General features: G+C 46.5%; 1 protein-coding gene across 1 annotated transcript; it reads right to left on the reverse strand.

Moving 5' to 3' along the window:
- Positions 1-2,851: 2,851 nt before the first annotated feature.
- Positions 2,852-3,676, reverse strand: GJC3 (gap junction protein gamma 3; the record flags this gene model as incomplete). Its single annotated transcript, XM_082670590.1, has 1 exon — positions 2,852-3,676. The coding sequence occupies one exon, from the start codon at positions 3,674-3,676 to the stop codon at positions 2,852-2,854; it is 825 nt and encodes a 274-aa protein (XP_082526716.1).
- Between the last annotated feature and the right edge of the window lie 17,951 nt (positions 3,677-21,627).

A 21,627-nucleotide genomic window follows, 5' to 3' on the forward strand; every position in this document is an offset into this window, starting at 1 on the left:
TAAAATTTTTAGAAGGAAACATAGGTCTAATCTTCATAGTCATGGATTAGGCAATGGTTTCTTAACTATAACACCAAAATCATAAGCAACAAAAGAAAAAATTGATAAACTGGATTTCATCAAAATTAAAACCTTTTGTGCATCAAAGGACACTCAATAAAGTGAAAGACCACCCACTGAATGGGAGAAAATATTTGGAATATCAGATCCTTAAGTCTGATAAGGATCTAGTATCCAGAATATATGAAGAACTCAACAATAAAAATACAAACAACCCAATTTTAAAATGGACAAAGATTTGAGTAGACATTTCCCCAGAGAAGCTCTACAAATGGCCAATAAGCTCATGAAAAGATGCTCAACATCATTAGTCATTAGGGAAATGCAAATCAAAACCACAATGAAATATCACTTCACCCACTAGGATGGCTACAATTTAAAAATCAAACAGAAAAAAACAAAATACCAAGTGTTGGCAAGGATGCAGATTAAATTGGAATCCATTTGTACATTGCTGCTGGGAATGTGAAATAGTAAATAGTACAGCTGCTGTGGGAAAAAGGTTGGCAGTTCCTCAAAAATTTAAAGTGTTACCATATGCCCCAGCAATTTCACTCCTAGGTATTTACCCAAGAGAACTGAAAACATAAACAGAAGCTAGTACATGAATGTTCGTAGCACCATTACTCAGAATAGCCCAAAAGTGGAAACAATCCAAATATCCAGCTGAAAGATGAGTAAATAAAATGTGGTATAGCCATACAATGAAATAATCATAAAAGGAATGAGGTGCTGATACATGCTACAACATGGATGAACCTTGATAACATGATGCTAAGTGAAAGAAGCCAGTCACAAAAGACCACATACTGTATGATTCCATTTGTATGAAAAGCCCAGCCTAGGAAAATCTGTAGAGACAGAAAGTAGATTAGTGGTTGCTTATGTTTGGGGGCGTGGGGATTTGCGGGTAACAGCTAAGCACTATAGGGTTTCTTTTTGAATTGTTGAAAATTTTCTAAAATTGTGTCAATGGATACACAACTCTGACTATACTAAAAGCCATTGACGGCTTCCCAGGTGGCGCAGTGGTTAAGAATCCGCCTGCCAGTGGAGGGGACACGGGTTCGATCCCTGGCCCGGGAAGATCCCACATGCCATGGAGCAACTAAGCCCGTGTGCCACAACTACAGAGCCTGCGCTCTAGAGCCCGCATGCCACAACTACTGAAGCCCGCGCGCCTAGAGCCCGTGCTCCACAACAAGAGACACTGCAATGAGAAGTCCGCACACAACGAAGAGTACCCCCTGCTCGCCACAACTAGAAAGTCCACGCACAGCAACAAAGACCCAGCGCAGCCATAAATAAATAAATTTATTTAAAATAAATTAATTAAAAAATAAAGCTATTTTAAAAGGGACACCATCAAGGAGGAATTCAGAATGATGACATTTGCTTTTTTTCTGTCCTTGGTCACTTGGCTGGGCTCTGGCTATGCTAGATACGGGATTCTTTATGAAACACTGTAGCAGAAAGAAAACTGTTACTTTGCTAGTTGTTGCCAAAGTGTCTTTGGGGAATCAAGTATCTTTCCTTAGGAATGAGCCTCCCTAATTTACTTGGGGATCATCTGAGATTCAGAGGAGACAACCAAACCTGGAAACTGCTCTTTGTTGAGAATTTGAGGGCAAGGAAGAACTGAGAAGGGAAGTGTTTCTGCAGAAAAGGTGGGAAGCTGGGATGCTTTTGGACAGAAATGACTGAGAGACACAAGAAAAGAGAAACCTGATATTCAGCATTAGATCATCTGCTGAATCACACTGTGATATAAATGTCCCTTACTGTTAGCCCTGAATCAGCAATAAAACTCTGCTGTCTTTTCTGTGTGATACTGAGAAGTATGAGTTTAAAAAGTAACGACTTGGCCCCTCCCCCCCATATGAAACAATGGAGCAGCTGCAACGTACAAAGCAGAGGATGAGGATTGAGCAGAAATCAGATCTGTCAGTGGTCCAGGGTATGTAAGCCTCTGAATTCACAGGAATCTTCCAGAAGAGTGTGGCTGAGTGTTTGAATACATTGAATCTATATATTAAAGGACCCTGGGTTACATATGCTTGGAAAGCCAGAGTTTCTGAATATGACATATATTGCAGGGCTGGGTGCATTTATAGGTTACAAGATTTTAAAGGTGGGGGGAGCAGAGATGTGGACAGCAGGAAAGAGGAGTAGACTCATTGAGACAGGAAAGAGGATTGTCCTCAGCAACAGGAATGCCAGCAACAGTGGTCAATATTTATTGCGCAGGACAGAGAGGCACGGTTTTATGGAGGTCTCTGCTGGCTGACTCTGGAACCAAGCCCATGAAAATTGTGATGCTGACACCAGGGAATTCTGGTGAGGAGGCACAAGCAGGAGATCTCCAAGGAAAAGCTTCAGACACCGTGGCCCCCCAAGGCTCTTGGATACGCTTCAACAGCCTTTAATTTACCATGGAGATAGACACCCCGCTCACTGGATGTTCGGACAAAGATGCAGTCAGAGGGTTTCCTTCAGAGGTGAGCCAGGTGTCTTCATAATTCTGCAAAGTAGAGGATCAAGCAGAAGCTGAGCCTTTTCCTAAGTGGGAAGAGACCTAAATGGAAGGGCAGGAGGTACAATCAACTGAGCACTTGGGTCCTGGTTCATTGGAAGGAACCATCCAGTTGATGGGGATGCAGCTGGGTGATGGGGTGGGATGAGTGGTTAGGACACATCTGCGTAGAACCTGGTTTTCTACTTTGTAACTTGTGGGAGTTGTACTTCCCGGAGGGTGAGGGGCTTGCCGTGGGGGATCATCAGGACCCATACATCAGGGACAGGTAGAAAGAGGGACATCAGTGCCCCTCTCACCTGCTTCTGCAAACCGTTCTTTTGTTTCCACCACTGGGAAGTTATCAGTCGGTTCCTTGTGTCTTTGGGCGCTCTCTGAAGTTGGGAAGTACTTAGAAGAGGGAGATTTGTGCTTCCAGATCTTCCACCATCTCCCCAGGCCCAGGAGCACAAGCTCCAAAAGCGTGAACAAGAGACAGAGCCCAGTGACCCCAAACATGGTCTTCAGGAAGATGGTCTTCTCAGAGGGGCGAGACAGATTACAGCTTATACTACCAAGGCAAGGCTCTCGACGACACGCAAAGGAGCTGGGCATCTTGAACCCGTACAGATGGTACTGCCCCCCCAAGGCTGCCCCTTCAAGGGCCAGTCGCACCCCCAGCTGTGCCACATAGGCCCAGAGCACCCTGGGGCTTCCAGGCCCCAAGGCATCTCTGCTTTTCTCCCCTTGGCGAATCAGGGTCTCCTCTTCCTTCTTCACCTTTTCAGATTCCTCCCAGTGCCAGATCACATGATACAGAATGAAACCCATGTAGAGGGCACTGGGTACAGCCACCAGGGTGACCTGGAAGGCCCAGAAGCGCAGCGGGGAGAGAGGGTGGAAGGCATCGTAGCAGGCAGCCTTGCAGCCCAGCTGCTGCGTGTGACACACGAACTCGCTCTGCTCGTCGCCGTAGACCCCCGTCCCACTGGCGGCCAGCAGCATGAGGCGGAACCCCAGGAGCACGGGAAGCAGGAGGCGCCCCACGGGGGTGGAGTGCCGGCTCTCCTCCACCACCAGCCGCCTCAGGAACCTGCCGCACATCCTGTTAGGGAGCAGAGGACAGTGGTGAGTGTAGGTGTAATGCTCACTGTCTGGTGGGAGTAGTGCCAGGCCAGCTCTTCACCCCCAATCCAACGGTGGCTAAGGCAGGCTTCCTCGCTCCTCTCCTAGGACCTGGCTGATCGAATACCACGACCTGAGGGCACCCCTTTATAGTTAACGGAATCATCTGTGTAGAATATTAATAGTGAGTGAGTGTGGGTGTGGCTTTCTCTTCTGTCCCCCCTCCTGTACTGCTGGAGGGGAGAGGAACTCTCGGCCTGCGGGGAGGCCAGGGTCAGTCTCTGTCTCTCTCTTTCCCTCCCTCCCGCTCCTGCTTCCCAAAGGCTAAATAGTCAGAGACCCGAGTCCTCTGAAGACCATTGCTTCCCTAGGTGATGGCTGCTAGGTCTGGTGCTACTGTCAGTGTCACCTGAACGAAATCAGTGCTGCCCCTGGGAGGGGTGTGCATTGCCTTCTCTGGCTTCAGGCCCCCAGGTGCTCACAGGTGTGTCAGTCTGGCCCCCATCACAGTGGTGAGACTGAGGTGAGGTTAGGTTAAGGGACTCGGTGGGGATCCAGTGAACAGAGTGAATGTCAAGGCTTGCTCTAGCCTGATGTTCTTCAGACCTAACCAGCTTAGGAAAGGAGAATACTTTGAAGAAAACCCAGCAGAATCTACTGGTTAAACGTAATGGTGTTTGGGCCAAAGCCAGAGGTGACTGGATCAAAATTCAAAATTCAACTCTGCTTTGTCATTGCTCCTTGGGTTTACATCTCCCTCGTGGTGAGAGGTGACCATGGTCGAGGACAGGCTTCAGAAATTCTTCTGTTCTCTGGACAAAATGCCATCATGCTACAAGCCCAGTTTGCCATCTTCTCTGTCCTCAGCAGCCCTCCTCAACGCTAAGCTTCTCTTCCTAACCCTTCCCCTTCAGCCCAAACTCTTACATACCTGGTTCCCCTCACTCTCAGAAGACCATGCAAAGCTCTTATTCCAGAGAAAATAGACTCGTTAGTGTGAAACCCTGAAGCTCCTCCTTCTCGTATCTTCACAGTCACGTCCTGCTGTAGCATCTCAGAGAAAGAAGTGTCTTTCCACTTGTGCAAGGCTGCCCTCCCTTTCAACTCTGTGTCCCTGGGGCACAACTTCCAGCTTCTTCAAGAATTTGACCCCCTAATTATCTTTTCTGTAATTCAGACCATCCTTGTTTCTGCTCTGACCTTGAACTTGCTTAGGTTTCTTCCTGTTAAGTCTAATAATAATAACCTGAATTTCTAAGTTAACATGGCAGCGAGACAGGCCTAATTTATCTCACGTCGGCTTCCCTATTATAATACCCAGCGAGATGCACAAAACAATCTTAAATGAGTATTAGTGTTATAAACTATAGATAAGAATGGACCACATGCCAAAACTTAGGCAGAACGGTCACTTTTGTGCAATCAAAAGAGACGGATTGAGATGCTTCCAAGGAACAGTTCTAAGGGCCTCAGTTGACCAGAGAATTATGTCACCATCCACCAACTGTGAGAAACCATATTTGAGCCACTGAGAATCAGAGTCTGAACCTCTGCCTGCCCCTCAGTCCCTGTCTTTCTTCTTCCTTCATAGACTGTGAAAACTTAGAAGTATATCAGGCTGCTGAAAATTCTTTTCTATAAAATTGGGTTAAAATTTTTAGAAGAAACTTATTTCCAGTCTCTAGAAAGATGCAGAATTGGTCCCGTGATTAAAGATGGCATATTGAAGATAAAGATTTATCCCTTCTCATCCCTAAGACTCCTCAAAAATGAGAGTCAGTGGATCTTTACATGTGTACACCCACTATAAATAGAGTAGAAGAGAGATCATCAGCTTGATCTTTGAAGGCAATAAGAGATTCTGGGGGAGATTAGATAAGGATGCTAGAAAGCACACTGGATAATTCTCCCAGAATTCAAAGGAAGAAGATGAATAATTGAAAATAATAAAAGATAGGGCTTCCCTGGTGGCGCAGTGGTTGAGGGTCCGCCTGCCGATGCAGGGGACGCGGGTTCGTGCCCTGGTCCGGGAGGATCCCGCGTGCTGCAGAGCAGCTGGGCTCGTGGGCCGTGGCCCCTGGGCCTGAGTGTCCGGAGCCTGTGCTCCGCAGCGGGAGAGGCCGCAGCAGTGAGAGGCCCGGGTACAAAAAAAAAAAAAGATAAATAGATAAGGAACAAAATCTGTTTCTAATTTGGAAATCAAGACAACAGTAAAACAAAGTCACTAGCTTACGTATTGGTGAGAAAGCACTTAATGAAGTGCTTTCATTAAGTGAAACACTAGGAAAGAAGTGTTTTCTCCATAAATGTTTCAGTTTTGTTTGGTGAAAACTGAGCTCCACAGCAAGTTTCAAGGCTGGTCCTGGGTTTCTCAACCTTGGCACTGTTGATGCTTGGGGACTGATAATTTTTGTTTAGGGGTAGCAGGGGTGCTGTCCCATGCTTTGTAAGATGTTTAGCAGCGTTCCTGGCCTCTATCCACTAGATGCCAGTAGCACACTTCTCCCCTCCCACCCACAACTGTCTCCAGATACTGCTAAGTGTCCCCTGGGGTCAAAATCACCGCTGGTTGAGAACCACTGCTTTAGGGTAGCAGTGGTCCATCACCCCTCCACTCTTGGCTTCAGTTGCCAGCTCTGTAAAGCAAGATGTCTGCACCAGAGCATCTCAGAGGGCTTTTGTAGGGCATGATAATCAGCCCATTTCCAGGCTGGTTGTACATCCTCCTGTGAGGATGCCTGCAGCCTCTCCCACCTCATAAGTTCAAAGGGTCCCAGCACTTGGGGTTGGGGGAGAGCCCTGGGCTCTGGGGGTTTCTGCCCTGGCCCTCCTGGCGAGTCACCAGACTAAATGTTAATTTGGTAAATTCTCAAGTCAAGCTCTCCGCCTCGTCTCATTTCCAAGTGCAGGCCCAGCACTGTCTACACATGTTGCCAGCACATCCCCAGCAGACCTGGAATTTAACACAGAGCAGCCCTGGCATATTCCAAGTGTCGGGAGTTTGAGTAGCTTCCTGAAGCCCTCTCTCTGGTTCTTCTTTCCCGTGCCCACCCCAGACCTGCAGCCAGACACCCAGATGTCCTCTGAGAGGCTCTCAGAACTGAACTGAGGTCTCCAGGGCTCACCACAGAGCTTCGGGGATTTGGAAGGGAGAGAACAGAAAAAGCAGGACAAGAGGGCTTGCTTGAGATCCCTTGGTTTGGAGCACCCTTCCTGCCCTTTGCCCCGCAGCTGTTATAACCAAAACAATGCTCATTCAACACACATTCCAGGGCCTCCTGGAGGGTGCAGACAATAAATAGCCTGCCCCATCTCCCCAGGGCTGCAGACCAAAGGGAGTTTCCCATGAACCGAAGCTCAAACACGGCTGTCCGTCCTCCCTCCTCCCCTGCTTTCCTGGGACCCAGTGGTCTCCCCATCTGTTCCAGCCGTCCCCAGCCCACCCCTCTCGTTCTCGGAGACCTGCGTCCTCCTCCCACAAACACGTCTGCAGCTTTGCCCACAGGGGGCCAGAGACCCCAGGCCAAACTTCGAGGCCTAGGGAGCTGAGGGATCAGCATTGTTGAGAAAATTCAAGGGACCACTGTTTCTCCAAGAAAAAGAAAGAGTTTGCAAATCAATTTATTCTGGAGGGGGCTGGCAGGATCTGAGCTCTGTCAAGATTTTAGAAGCAGTTCCTATGAGCTCAAGAGTTGGGAGAAGGAGGAAAACCCAGAGTTTGAGGGGATTTTCGAATACGTAAACAGATTTTTTAAAATTCCATAGCAATTTTGTTAAGAATTTTTCTAAGCATCTCTTGTTCTTTGGGAGAAAACTTTCAGGATACTATGGGCGGCAGAATCCACCTCAGAGAGTTAAGGCGTGAAGGAAGGTTGTCCACTGAGGCCAGCACTAGAGCAGCTCCCTGCTTCCAGCTCACCCCACCTGGTCTAGAAAACATTCTAGATCTTTTACTAAAGTGCGGTCCATGGTGCAGCAGCCCTGTCATCACCAGGGGTGCAGAACCTCAGGCCACATTCCAGGTTTAGCAAGTCAAGTCTGAATTTTAATAATAATCCCCAGGCCGTGGGCGTGTGCATTAAAGTTGCAGATGCACAGCCCAGAGCCCCAGGCGGTCTCCACCACCACTACCCCAGGCCCTGTGCCAGCCCAGCTTTGCTCTGCCCTGGCACTCACCTGGCAGCTTCAAGCAGAAGCACCAACAGCCGGGGAAAGAGGCAGAGGTAAGAGCCCTCAGGCTGGAGCCCGCAAGGTCCCCCCTCTCCTCCAGGCCCTGCCTCCAAGCCTCCACCCACTCCTTCCCCCGCCCCTTGTCTTTCCTGGCAGCCTTAGCGCAGGGTCAACGAATTGCAGCCAGAGGGGCAGGCAGCCCAGCTGCTAAAGAATGGGCTCTGGAGAATAACCCTCTGTTGTCGAGGGTGAGGGCTCTGTCTTCTAAGTGAACTGAAATGGGGATTTTCAGATCATCTGAAAGGGGGGCAAAGGCTTCGGCATGTTTTCAATATAGGGACTTGCAGGCAACAACAGATAGAATTCCATACATTTCTCTCTGGACTTCCTCTCTTCTTGGCTGGGAGAAACGGGCTCTCTGCAGCTCAGGGAGCCCAGCCCCTCTCCACCAGGCCCAGGGAAGATTGCAGCACCTGAGTTCCAGATACTGGCCCTGTGGAGATCTGGAGTACCATTCCACCATTTTCTAGCATTTCACATCGTTGTAGAGAAGTTCAAATCCACCTCAATAGTCTTCATCTTTTAAGTGATTTGATCTTTTTGACAGTTTGCCAAATGGATGATTTTTTACCTTTGAAGCCTGTTCACTCCTCCAGGGGATACTATTCAGCTAGACGTAGAAATCTCTCACTGGCTCTTTCCTGTTCACATCTGGTACACAGGAAACAGGGATGCATCCTTAGGGCCAAGAAACTATGGGCATACAGGCCATTTCCAACACAGCCACATCTCCTTCCATTCATCTGCTGGATATCCTATCTCCTGCCTTTTTGATTTATCAGTCGGGAATCAACACACTGGAGCCCCTCTCACTAGGCATGAGATACAGGAGGCAGCACCCTCACTGCCTTCCCTTGGGGAGAACTAATAGCACATCTCTTTCCAAGGCAGCTTCCCTCCAGAGTTAATCCTCTCTCCCTCTAATTTCCAACAGCTCTGCCGTTTTATACAACTTAGACGTGGGTGTAGAGTTTGAGCGACATAACTTATTTATTTGGTTTTCCTTTGAAATATTGCATTTTAGACTAACAAATCACTTTAGAATGTCGTATGTGTTGTATTTTCTAAAATATTCCATCTTGAAATCCCCGTCCAAATTTCCAATACCTTGTTACACCAACATTTATTTAGTTGCTTAATAAATGATGGATATTCTAAGTGCTAAATGGTTATTAATTCACACTTCATAACAACTTTATGAAGTAAATACTGTTACTGCCCTCTTACAGAGGAGAGAAATGAAGAATGGAGAAGTTAAGTAACTTGTAAAAGGTTGACCAGCTAGTGAGTAAAGGAGATGGGATCTGAAAAAGCAGTCTGGCTGCAGATAGCAAACCCCTAAACACTATTGTACTCCTAGCCTCATCGTATTTCAAATTACCAGCCTTTAAAGACCTTTTGATGGTAAATCCACTATAATTTCATACCTTCAAGAAAATAAAAATCCTCTGCTGGCATTTTCTCCATCTTAATGACTAGCTATGCCATCAACCCTGGATTTCAAGCAAAAACTTAGGTGTCATCACTGACAACTTCTCCTTCATTGAACACATCTTATCATTCTACTGGTTGTACAGATTTCTGTCCCATGAATTAAGAAGGTGCCTTAGTTCAAGACTGAGTTACCGGGACTTCCCTGGTGGCGCAGTGGTTAAGAATCCACCTGCCAATGCAGGGGACATGGGTTCGAGCCCTGATCTGGGAAGATCCCACATGCCGAGGAGCAACTAAACCCATGTGCCACAACAACTGAGCCTGCGCTCTAGAGCCCGTGCTCCACAACAGAAGCCACCGCAATGAGAAGCCCACACACTGCAATGAAGAGTAGCCCCCGCTCGCAGCAATGAAGACTGCATGCAGCCAAAAATAAAGAAAGAAATTTACAAAAAAAAAAAAAAGACTGAATTACCAAAATGTCACCCTAGTGTCGCTGTTTCTAGACTTGTCCACCTCTAATGCATTCCCTGCATTGCAGACAATATTTAATTCAATTCTTATTTAGATTTACCAACATGTTTACCAGTTTCTTTGCTCAGTGTTGCTTCTTCAATTTTATGCCTTCCTCCGGATTAAATCTTTTTCTCCTTCTTTCTCTCTCTTTTTTTTTTCTTGGTGACCGTGGTCTTAACCATTTTTGTGTTCATTTTAGTAGTGTTAAATATATTCACATTGTTGTTGTTCAGTGGATTTCCAGAACTCTTTCATCTTGCAAAACTGAAACTTTGTACCCATTTCTACCTGCCCTCAGCCCCTGGCAACCATCATTCTATTTTCTGTTTCTATGAATTTGACTACTTTAAACCTCTCATATCAGTGGAATCATAGAACATTGAGACTGACTTATTTTCCTTAGCGTGATCTCTTCAAGGTTCATTCATGTTGTAACATCTATCAGAACTTCATTCCTTTTTTAAAAAATTTATTTATTTTTGCTGTGTTGGGTCTTCGTTTCTGTGCGAGGGCTTTCTCTAGTTGTGGCAAGCGGGGGCCACTCTTCATCGCGGTGCGCAGGCCTCTCACTATCGCGGCCTCTCTTGTTGCAGAGCACAGGCTCCGGACGCACATGCTCAGTAGTTGTGGCTCTCGGGCCTAGTTGCTCCGCGGCATGTGGGATCCTCCCAAACCAGGGCTCGAACCCGTGTCCCCTGCATTAGCAGGCAGATTCTCAACCACTGCGCCACCAGGGAAGCCCAGAACTTCATTCCTTTTTAAGGTTAGATGATATTCCATTGTGTGTATGTATGTGCCACATTTTGCTTATCCATTCATCCATTGATGGACAGTTGGGGTGTTTCCACCTCTTGGCTATTGTGAATAATGGGCTATGAACATAGGTGCACTAAATTTTCTTCTTGAGGTACAACCTTTAGTATTTCTTCTACTAGGGAACTGTCTAGGGGTAAGCTCTCTTTTTTTCCTTCTTTTTTTTTTATTGAGGTATAGTTGATGTACAATATTATACAACATAGTGATTCACAATTTTTAAAGGTTATATTCCATTTATAGTTACTATAAAATATTGACTATATTCCCTGTGTTGTAAGATATATTCTTGTAGATTATTTATTTTATATGTAGTAGTTTGTGCCTCTCAATCCCCTACCCCTCTCTTGCCCCTCCGCCCCTTCCCTCTCCCCACTGGTAACCACTAGTTTTTTCTCTATATCTGTGAATCTGTTTCTTTTTTGTTAGATTCACTAGTTTGTTGTATTTTTTAGATTCCACATGTAAGTGATATCATACAGTATTTGTCTTTCTCTGTCTGAGTTATTTCACTTAGAATAATACCCTCCAGGTCCATCCATGTTGTTACAGATGGCAAAATCTTATTCTTTTTTATGGCTGAGTAGTATTCCATAGTGTGTGTGTGTGTGTGTGTGTGTGTGTGTGTGTGTATCACATTTTCTTTGTCCATTCATCTGTTAATGGACACTTAGGTTGCTTCCATATCTTGGCTATTGTAAATAATACTGCTATGAACATTGGGGTGCATGTATCTTTTCTAATTAGTGTTTTCATTTTTTCTTTTACTATATACCCAGGAGTGGAATTGATAGGTCATATGGTAGTTCTATTTTTAGTTTCTTGAGAAACCTCCATACTGTTTCCATAGTGGCTGCACCAATTTACAGTCCCACCAACAGTGCAGGAGGGTTACCTTTTCTCCACACCCTCTCCAGCATTTGTTATTTGTAGAGTTTTTAATGATGTGTTTGCCCCTTTAAAAAAACTCCTTCTCCCAACCCTCCAGGGTATCCATCTTCCTAAAATATATATTTATCATACCTTTAACTTTTTATACTTTTAACACATATCTACTTTGTTTAAAATCTGTTTTTAATGTTGCCTGTTTTTACTTTTTATATATGTGGTAGAATTATACAGTTCTGTGATTTCCTTTTTGCCTCTGTATTATATATTTTTAGACTCATACATGTTAACATGAGTATGAATGTAAGTAACGCTCATACATGCAGTTGAAGTCCATTAATTTTCACTGCTGTGTAGTTCTTCATTGTTTAAATAAACCACAGTGATTTATATGTTCTAATATTGATGATATTTGGGTTGTTTCTCAGTTTTGTTATTTCATCAATATTGGTATGCACATTTCTCATACATTTCTATATCTGCACCCATGCAAGATTTTCCTTAGAGTTTTCATCTTTGAGGAATTACCAGAATGTAGGCTAATGTTAGATAGAATATACCCAATCCTATAAGGCAATGCCTAACAGTTTTCTGTGATCATGACCTTTTGATTTTAAGTTGCATTTTTCTGAACATTAATGATGTTGATCTACTTTTTATATGTTTGGGGGCCATTTGTGCCTCCTTTTCTTGCCTAGAGTAGACTGGGTAATGCCCCCCAAGATATGCACATCCCAATCCCCAGAACCTGTGAATGTTGCCTTACATGAAAAAGGGACTTTGCGAATGTGGTTAAGGATATCGTGGGACTTCCTTGGCCGTCCAGTGGTTAGGACGCTGCGCTTCCACTGCAGGGGGCATGGGTTCAATCCCTGATTGGGGAAATAAGATCCTGCATGCCACTAGGTGTGGCAGGAAAAAAAAAAAAAGTTAAGGATCTCGAGATGCGGACATTTCCACGGATTGTCTGGGTGTGCCCAATGAAATCACAGGGTTCTTTATAAGAAGGTGGCAGGCAGTCCCGCCAATAACTCACCTTAAATATAAATTCACACATAGTTTAAAAGTAAAAGGATGGAAAAATATACTTAGCTAACACTAATCAAAAGAAAGCTTGAGGGCTTCCCTGGTGGCACAGTGGTTGAGAATCTGCCTGCCAATGCAGGGAACACAGGTTTGAGCTCTGGTCCAGGAAGATCCCACATGCCGCAAGGCAACTAAACCCGTGCGCCACAACTACTGATCCTGCTCTCTAGAGCCCATGAGCCACAACTACTGAGACCATGTGCCACTACTACTGAAGCCCACGCACCTCGAGCCCATGCTCCACAACAAGAGAAGGCACCACAATGAGAAGCCCAGGCACCGCAACGAAGAGTAGCCCCCGCTCACCACAACTAGAGAAAGCCCGCGCACAGCAACAAAGACCCAACACAGCCAAAAATAAACAAATAAAGTAAAATAAATTTAAAAAAAAAGAAAGCTTGAGGGACTATATTAATATCAAATTAGGTTTCATAGCAAAAATATTACCAGGGATAAAGAGGTCATTCCGGTATTATAAAGGGGTCAGTTCATCAAATCCTAAGCATTTATACACCTAATAACAGAGTTAGGTGACTAGCAACGAAACAAGTTTCAGAAAGGTTGAATCACTTGTGAAGGCCACTCAGGCAGTAAGTAGAAGAGGCAGGATGGGAACCAAGGGTGAATCTAGGGTCCAACTCTTTCCCCCTCTCAAGGAGGAGCCACTGAGTCAGGTGCCTACAGCACCTCTTTGCTGACGGCATGTGATCACCTCCTTGGAAACAGAGAACTGTGAGCCCGCCATTCGGGGCGATGCAGACAGTCCGGCCGCAGTGACCAAAGTCCTTGACTACTTGTCTGTAATAGGGGTGGGAAGTGGGGAGATACAGAGGACTCGGAGAATAGGCACATTTTTCAAAGTTGCCTGGATTTCTCCTGATTCCTCAATGGCTCCATTTATAAATGTCCACAGTGCCTGGGTCAGTGTGGGTATCAGGGCAGGAGGTTAAGGTTGGTGCTGGAGCCTGGGGGAGGGGGCTTCTGCCTCATTATTTCTAAGCTTCTGACAGGACCCTAAAGCACCAAGACAAACTTCTCTTTCACAGTAAGTTTCTGAGGATTGGTGCCAGGAAAGAAGCCCCCAAGGGTCAAGAGAACTCTCCTCCCACTTCTTTATTCCACCAAACAAGGCCCTCTTTGTCTCCCCTCCTCCCAGCAGATGAGGCCAGGCTCCTCCCACAGCCATATGTTGACGAAAAGTGCCAGGACCTGGAGCAGCAGGGTGCCTGGGGTGCAGGGGTCACCCAAGGCTGGGGAGCATCTCTGTACCCTCATGGTGATGGGGGGAGAAATCTTTCTTCCCTCCCTCCCTCCCTCTTTCCACAGCTGGATGTGTCTATCTGCTTTGGGAGAGAGAGACACCACCAGGAACGAGGATTGAGAACGAGTCGTGTTGCCGAAATTGGGCATCTGTACACCAGTGCCGGGTTAAATCTCAGAGACAGAGTTTTGGGTGAAGTAGAAAAGAATAGCTTTATTGCTTTGCCAGGCAAAGGGGGCCAGAGCGGGCTAATGCCCTCAAAACTGTGTCCCTCCCTGGAGGGGGTAGTGAGGAGTCTCACAGTGTTCTAGGAGCAGGGCGTGGTCAACTCGTGGACATTCTTCTGATTGGTCGGTGGTGAGGTCATGGGGAGTCAGCATAATCAACCTTCTGGTTCCAACTGGTCTAGGGTCTACCTGTGTGGTCAGCACACGGTTAACTTCTTCCACCTGGAGGGGGTTTCAGTATCTGCAAAACAGCTCAAAGGACATGGCTCAGAATATTATCTATAGCCCTTGAGGCAGAACTAAAGGTCCTTGACTTTGTTTAATGGCTAAAGTATTATTAGTTTGTCTTGCTTGACTGTTTTTCTTTCTTTCTGCATTTTCTCACTTCTCTGATTAAATTTATTCCTTGACTAAAGTTTTTCTACAGACAAAAGGCAGGCGGAGGACATGGGGGTGGGGGCGTTATTCTAGAAAGGCCTCATAGGGCCCTGCTCAGTTACAGTCAGTAGAAGGAAAGTGTCAGAACAAAAAGAAAAACAGGCTTCCCTGGTGGCGCAGTGGTTGAGAGTCCGCCTGCCGATGCAGGGGACACGGGTTCGTGCCCCGGTCCGGGAAGATCCCACATTCCGCGGAGCGGCTGGGCCCGTGAGCCATGGCCGCTAAGCCTGCGCGTCCGGAACCTGTGCTCCGCAACGGGAGAGTCCACAACAGTGAGAGGCCCGCGTACCGCAAAAAAAAAAAAAAAAATCTCCCCAGAGAATCGGATTCGACAGCACTGGGCCGGGGATACTACGTGACCTGGAGAGAAGGGAGATAAGCTAGTCCTGGGCCCATCATTGCATGACAATCTGAAGGTCACAAAAATATAAGCCAGTACTTTTTACATTAACTATATTTCAATGAAAAAAGAAAGAAAGAGCTTCTATTCAGCCGACTCAGGAGTGCCCACCGAGCTGATTTCCCTCTCCCAGCCCACTGATAGGCTCCTCTTGTGGCTAAACGGGATATTACCTCTAAGAGTCTAAGAAACACCAACGCAAGTGTCAATGTCGGGTTTGGACCTTACTAAAGTGAAGGTGTGTGGTGTCCCCCACAAGAGCTCCAGGAGGCCGGCAGTGAGGGCTGGATCATCCTGTTTTCCCTGGAACGGTGGACCTGGTTTCCTAAGAGTGCACTGACATATCCAGGGCTGGGGTGCACACAGGTGGGTTGATCAGCTTAGCACACAAAGTACCCCCAACACACACTGCCAGCAGAGAATCAGAGGCAGGCAGGGGAGGGGCGTGAGACCATCCCCTGGGGCAGGTGCTTGTCAGACTCTGGAATTGAACCCTACTTGCAAGCCAATAAATTAGCCTGTTATGTTTCATGGATGTGACAGAAGACAGGACAGCTCTGGAACACAGACAAAGAACTGATGATTATGGCACAGCAAGCAGCATGGCCCCTAAATCCCAGACAGTGACTCCACCGGACCCAGGTGGTAGGCTTGCAGGGAACACAGAGCTTGGGGAATGACAGCAAGCTGGCACAAGCCTGATCTTTTTCCAGAGGGGATCAATACCTCATCCCTGGAGGTGGCTCCATGAAGTACCCTGAGAAACAGCCTGGGTAAAGATAACACAGGACTTTGCATTGTTGAGACGCCCAGAACGTGCAGCGAGTTCAAAACCCATGGCAGATTGCCCCTCCCAACAGCACCCTCCCCAGCTCCTTGTCCCCAACCCCCACCTCTATGCCAGATTGGCCCACTGTCCACACGAGCTGATTGCTCATGCTGGTGAGGCAGAACTGCATCATGTTAGCATGTTAGCAATGATGCTAACACACTGATCTCTGGTTGCTCTCATGGGCGTGGGACGCAGGACGGGTTCAGGATTCTGGGCTATAGCAGCCCACAGCTCTACCCTTCTGTGTGAGTTTGGAGGTGGCGGGGAGAACCTGTGAGGTGCCCCCTCCAATTCACAGCACCCCAGGGCAGTGAGGGTGGCAGCTGGTGTCCAGCAACCTGGACGCCCAGCAACCTGGACGCCCCCCTCTGTTTCTCAGATCAGGCTGGGGAGTGGGGAAAGCACCTCTCTTTGTAGCTGGGCTTTCCAGATGAATTAAGCAGAGGAACATCCTCACTTGCGGTGATCAGTGTGGTGACTCAGTGCTCTCCTGGCCAGGCATAGCCATGAGGATTGACTGCTCTTCTTGCTGCCCCCTTGACCCTCCCCCTCCTCCTCCTCAGCCATATGGTTGGTGAGGTGTGGCTCAGGGTCCCCCTGTCTCTTGGGGATCCCCCTCCACCAAGGGGAGGGAGGGTCCTCCCGTAATTGGACAGCCCCCTCCAGCCCCTCTCACTGGCCCTGGAAAGCTCCAGGTGGTCCATGAGGCACAGGAACAGAGCAATGGGTCATTCTGTTTCTGTAGCCCCTCATGGGGGGGCGTTGAAGAAATTTCCCAGAAACTATAGTAAAAAAAAAAAGAAATAGAAAGTAGGAGAAAAGAGATTTAAAAAATTAACCTGGCTGGCAGGTTCAACAGCTACACAATAGGAGTTCCCTAAAGAAAGAATTGAGGAGGAATAGACTCATATCTTGCATTCCAAAATGCTAGAGAAAAAAATCAATTTTTTTACAAGCTTCCAGAGGGGACAAAAAAAAACAGGTCACATACTAAAGAATCAGAAATCAGAATGTCTCCAGACATTTCAAGTGTACCAATGAAAGCCAGAAGATAACAGAGAGATGCCTCAACTTCTGAAGAAAATAATTTCTAACCTAAACTTCTATACCTAGCCAAACTGTCACTCAAGTGTGAGGGTATAATATAGACATTTTCAGATATACAAGCACTCTAAAAATTTACCTCCAGAAGCTTCTTGATAATGTGCTCCATCGAAATGAAAAAGTAAACTAAGAGAAGAATATATATATGGTATAGAGGACATAGAAGGTGCCACACAGGTAAGAGATGGAATTCCCAAGATGAGGATGATGAAGGGAGATCCCAAGTGTGGAGAGCAACCTGTCTAAACCCGAGATTTCTGAATGTCTTGTGATGAGATTAATATGACTGGTGAGAAGCTTGCAGTTGAATAAGAACATCGAAAAGTAAAAACTATTAGCTCCATTGAAAATAAAAAGTTGTGTGGGAAAGTAAAATGATTATAGTTTACTACACAGCAGAGGTGTGACTATATTACAGAGTCACAATAATGAAAATAATGACGATCTAACCTAAATTGTCATATAAGGTATTTATGTTGGGAGGATGGATGATGGGAAATGGATGTGTGTGGTGGTGGAGGCTGGGAAAGGATGAAGGTAAATCATCATCTTCCAGGAGATTGACTTTATAATGAAATATCAAGAAAGCATTTTATTTAGAGACATGGAGGTAAGTATCTACAAAATAACCAGCTAAAAGATATGAAAGATATGAAAAGATATGAAAAATCGTCACGTGAAATATAAAGAAAAAATATTTTGGAAACCATATTACTTTTTGCATAAACCAAGCATTGGAAAAAAATACTTATGGTCTTAAGCAAAGAATTTTTACTGGAACATAATTAACAGAAAAAGGAAAGAATTGTGAAAAGGTCATGTAATTGGAAGTAATTGTGTGGAAATTTATTTAAAACAAAAAATGTGGCTCACACTTTACTGTACAGCAGAAATTAACAGAACATTGTAAAACAACTATACTCCAATAAAAATTAATTTAAAAAAACGTGGCTCAAGCCTCAACTGCTTTTATAGCTTTATAGGATAAAATGATAAAAACGAAACATTAAATTTTTTTAAAAACAGAGATGGAAGTGATGTTGTGAACGAAGCAGGAAATGAAGCCAGACCACCTGACTGTGTACGGGGTCCAGAAGGCCATACATTCAGGGTCTCACACCTTCCAGGGAATGTTGGGTTGAAAGCTCTGGAGTAAAAACACAAATAAAAAAACAAAGAAGGGTAGCACTCTGGAGGTATGCCTACAATGGACAGATTCAACACGTTCAACAAAGAAATCCCAGCCTGAGTCCATTTGGACCCTGCAGCCCCAGACACCCATCAGAAGTGGGAATCGGAGAGCAGCTCAGTGAAATGGCTGAGGCCTGCCTGGAGGAGGAGTGCCCTGAGATGCTCAGAGGGATCACCTACTACCTGGACTAAGTGTTCACTTCTTCTTATGTTCTACTCATCAGCACTGAGCAAAAGAAGGGCCAAGAAACCTTGAGGAAAGGGGACATAAAGGGTGCATGACTCAGTGGAAGAGAAGGAGGAAGGGTTAGAGGTGTGGAACAGTGTTCCTCAGAATCCTGCTTAACCCACCAAAAGTACTCTCAAAAGCTGTAGGTTCAGGACAAGGTTGGGGACAGGGAAGAACATTGTCAGCCCACTCCTGGGACTCAAGAGAAGGGCCTAAGTCTGGATTCTGTCCTTGTCCTGAGCTCCCCAGGGAGACACTGGCCTGGATAAGCCCCATGGTTCTATAATTCTCACTCATGGTAGTATTTTTTTCTTACCCTGTATTTGGTGGACAATACGTGGAAATGCTGTCTTTAATAATTAGTGATGGAAGAAGAACCAAATAACTCAGAAGGAAGTAACACAGCCAGTCATATTTCAAAGCAACTTCTGACCTTTGAACAAATAAAGAATAACACGTGACAGGAGAAAAGTTTCAGATCAATGAGGAGACGCAGAGTCCACTTGAACAGTCCACGTGAACAGTCCAGGGATGAGGCAATGTGAGATCTGCCCCACTTACAACAGGAGAGATGGGCAAGGGGGAGAAAACCTCAGAAGACCTGAGTCCTGGCCAGGTGTGGGGACAAAGAGAGGGTACAGAGCCACTCGGACACCCAGAGAAACTTCCTGGAGGGGCTCAGACTTCAGGGGAAGCCTAAGACAGCTTGCCAAGAAGAGGTTAAAAAGATTGTGCCTGGGCTTCCCTGGTGGCGCAGTGGTTGAGAGTCCGCCTGCCGATGCATGGGACACGGGTTCGTGCCCCGGTCCGGGAAGATCCCACATGCCGCGGAGTGGCTGGGCCTGTGAGCCATGGCCGCTGAGCCTGTGCATCCGAAGCCTGTGCTCCACAACGGGAGAGGCCGCAACAGTGAGAGGCCCGCGTACCGCAAAAAAAAAAAAAAAAATTGTTCCTGACCAGTCGAGTGTGAGACAGCTGAGATGTGAAGGTGGCAAGGTCCCGACAAGGGAAGCAACCCGAGGGTGGGGCGGGGCCATGGGCATCGACTGGGCACAGCAGGGAGGAAGAAGGGGTCCAGAGAGCCAAATGTGGGTCCTGCCATGGTCACCTCCTGCCCACCCAGCAAAGACCCACCAACAGATTCCCTGCGGGCAGGACCAACTTCCGGTGCAATCTGAGGATGTCCCCCCCGCCAGGAGAGGCTCGTTGCCACAAATTATCTCCTTCTCGACAGTTCCTCAGTCCCTAAGTACTACCTCGGCTCTCTATGGAGGATTTCTCTGGGGATCGTTCACCAGGGGATTGGAGGGATGGCATGCTCCGAATTAGGCAGGAGACACCAACCGGGTATAGGACTTAAATACATTCTCTGCTAATGCTCTCTTCAATTCAGCTGAATGCTGCTTTTCAACCTCGTTTCTCACTAGAACTGGCTGTTCCAGCCAAATAGACCTTGTTGTTTGTCGTCATCACACATTTTTAGTGTTTTCACTCTCTTTCCTTTGTTCATTTAGTGGTGAATTCATTCAAGAATTCTATATTGAGTATCTGTTTTCTGCTTGGTACTCTAATAAGCACTGGAGACCCAGTAGAACAAGGTAGGTACAGCCCCTTCCTGCGTGGAGGTTACCCCAATTCTGCTTACTGAAACAACCCTCACTGTTAAGGTCCAGCTGCAATCTCACCTCCTCCCACGACTGCTTCATGATAACCAATTCCAACATGCACTCTTTTCATGCTGAGATTTCTTTCAGATAGAAATATTAGGGGAGATTTCAAGAAGAAGTCTGAGTGAAGCCTATCTGTACATCGTCTGAGGGTGTCACAAGAGATCCCAGACCACCCATCACTGAGGCTCTTTTTTTTTTTCCTTCCCAAGTGAAAAGAAAGAGAAAGAAAAGTAAAGAAATCAAAGCTGGAACTATCTGAGGGAAGAGCATTTGGGGCAGAGGGCACAGCAAATGCCAAGTCCTGGGGAAGGAAACATCTAGGTGTTTGAAAGACAGAATAAAGACCAGTGGGGCTGGACCATTGTGAACAAGAGGAAAGCCCTAAGAGAAGATGTTGAAACCAGATCACGTCGGACTTTGTAGGCCTTGGAAAAGTTTCTACTGCAAATGGAACTCCTGGTGGGTTTTAGCCAAGGTGGCAATATGATTTGATTTAAGTTTTTAAAATATCCCTTCGGCTGCTGTGTGAACTGACCACAGTGATGCAAGGAGGGAGATCAGGAAAACAGATCCAGGCCCCAGTGAAGGGCTTGGACCAGAGTGGCAGCAGTGGAGAAGGTAGTAAGCAGCCAGATTAGGATATATCCTGGAGATCAAGCCTACAGGACTTGCTGATGGATCTGCGAGCACTGGGTTTGCTGATGGGCTGGATATGAGCTGTTGGGGGGAAGGGACCACTCAAGTGTGCATCCCAGGTTTTTGCTCTGAGCCACTTCCTGCAGCCCCACCTCTGCAGGCTGTCACATTGCACACGGGCTTCCTGTCTCAGCTTCCTTTGATGGAAGCCCGGGCCTGGACTGTGGCAGAGATGATGCTGTGTGTCCACCAAGCCAATCCATTGTCCTCCTGGATACACAGGATGGCCTCAGTCCCCAGGCCCCTGACATCTAGGCGGGGCCATATGTCTCGGTCACTAACTGTGAAGTAATTGAGAAACACACATTTATTTTAAGCCTTTGAGATGCAGAAGGGTTTTTTTTTTTTTTGATAACTCGGTTTGTCTTTCATGATTAATGCATAGACCTTCCTCTATTTTCTGTGCCCACCCTCTCTTAGGATTTTCACTCCATTTCCATGGATTTGAAGCTATCAATCTGCTGAAAGCTCTCAAATTTGTATCTTCAGCCTAGGTGGCTGGATTAATATCCCCGACAGCAGGAGAGCTCCAGGAAGTGGAAATACTTTCTACCGGGGAGGTTGATAACTGCTATCGATCATTCTTAAACAAAGTGGCCCAAACTGAAGCGACCCAACTGAACTTTTCCCTGAAGCCCCCTTGGCAGATATCTCCTCATGCCCCTGGCTTCCCCAGAAGGGGCAGAAGGAGAGAAGACAACCCCCCCTCCCAGGTAGCCTCATTTTATTTTATTTTCCTCTTCCCCATATGGAGGTTAAAGTTCATCATAACTCTGAAGTACTCAGCACAGCATCAGCCCGATGACTCAAGGCCCCTAGGGTTTTCCTTTATGCAGTTACTTCCCAAATTTTCTCACATCCTCACATTGCAGCTCCTTGGTTGTTTATAGGAGATGAGCCTCTGCCCCACACACT

The sequence above is a fragment of the Grampus griseus genome (genome assembly GCF_964374135.1).
Source record: "Grampus griseus genome assembly, chromosome: 14".
Classification (NCBI taxonomy): domain Eukaryota; kingdom Metazoa; phylum Chordata; class Mammalia; order Artiodactyla; family Delphinidae; genus Grampus; species Grampus griseus.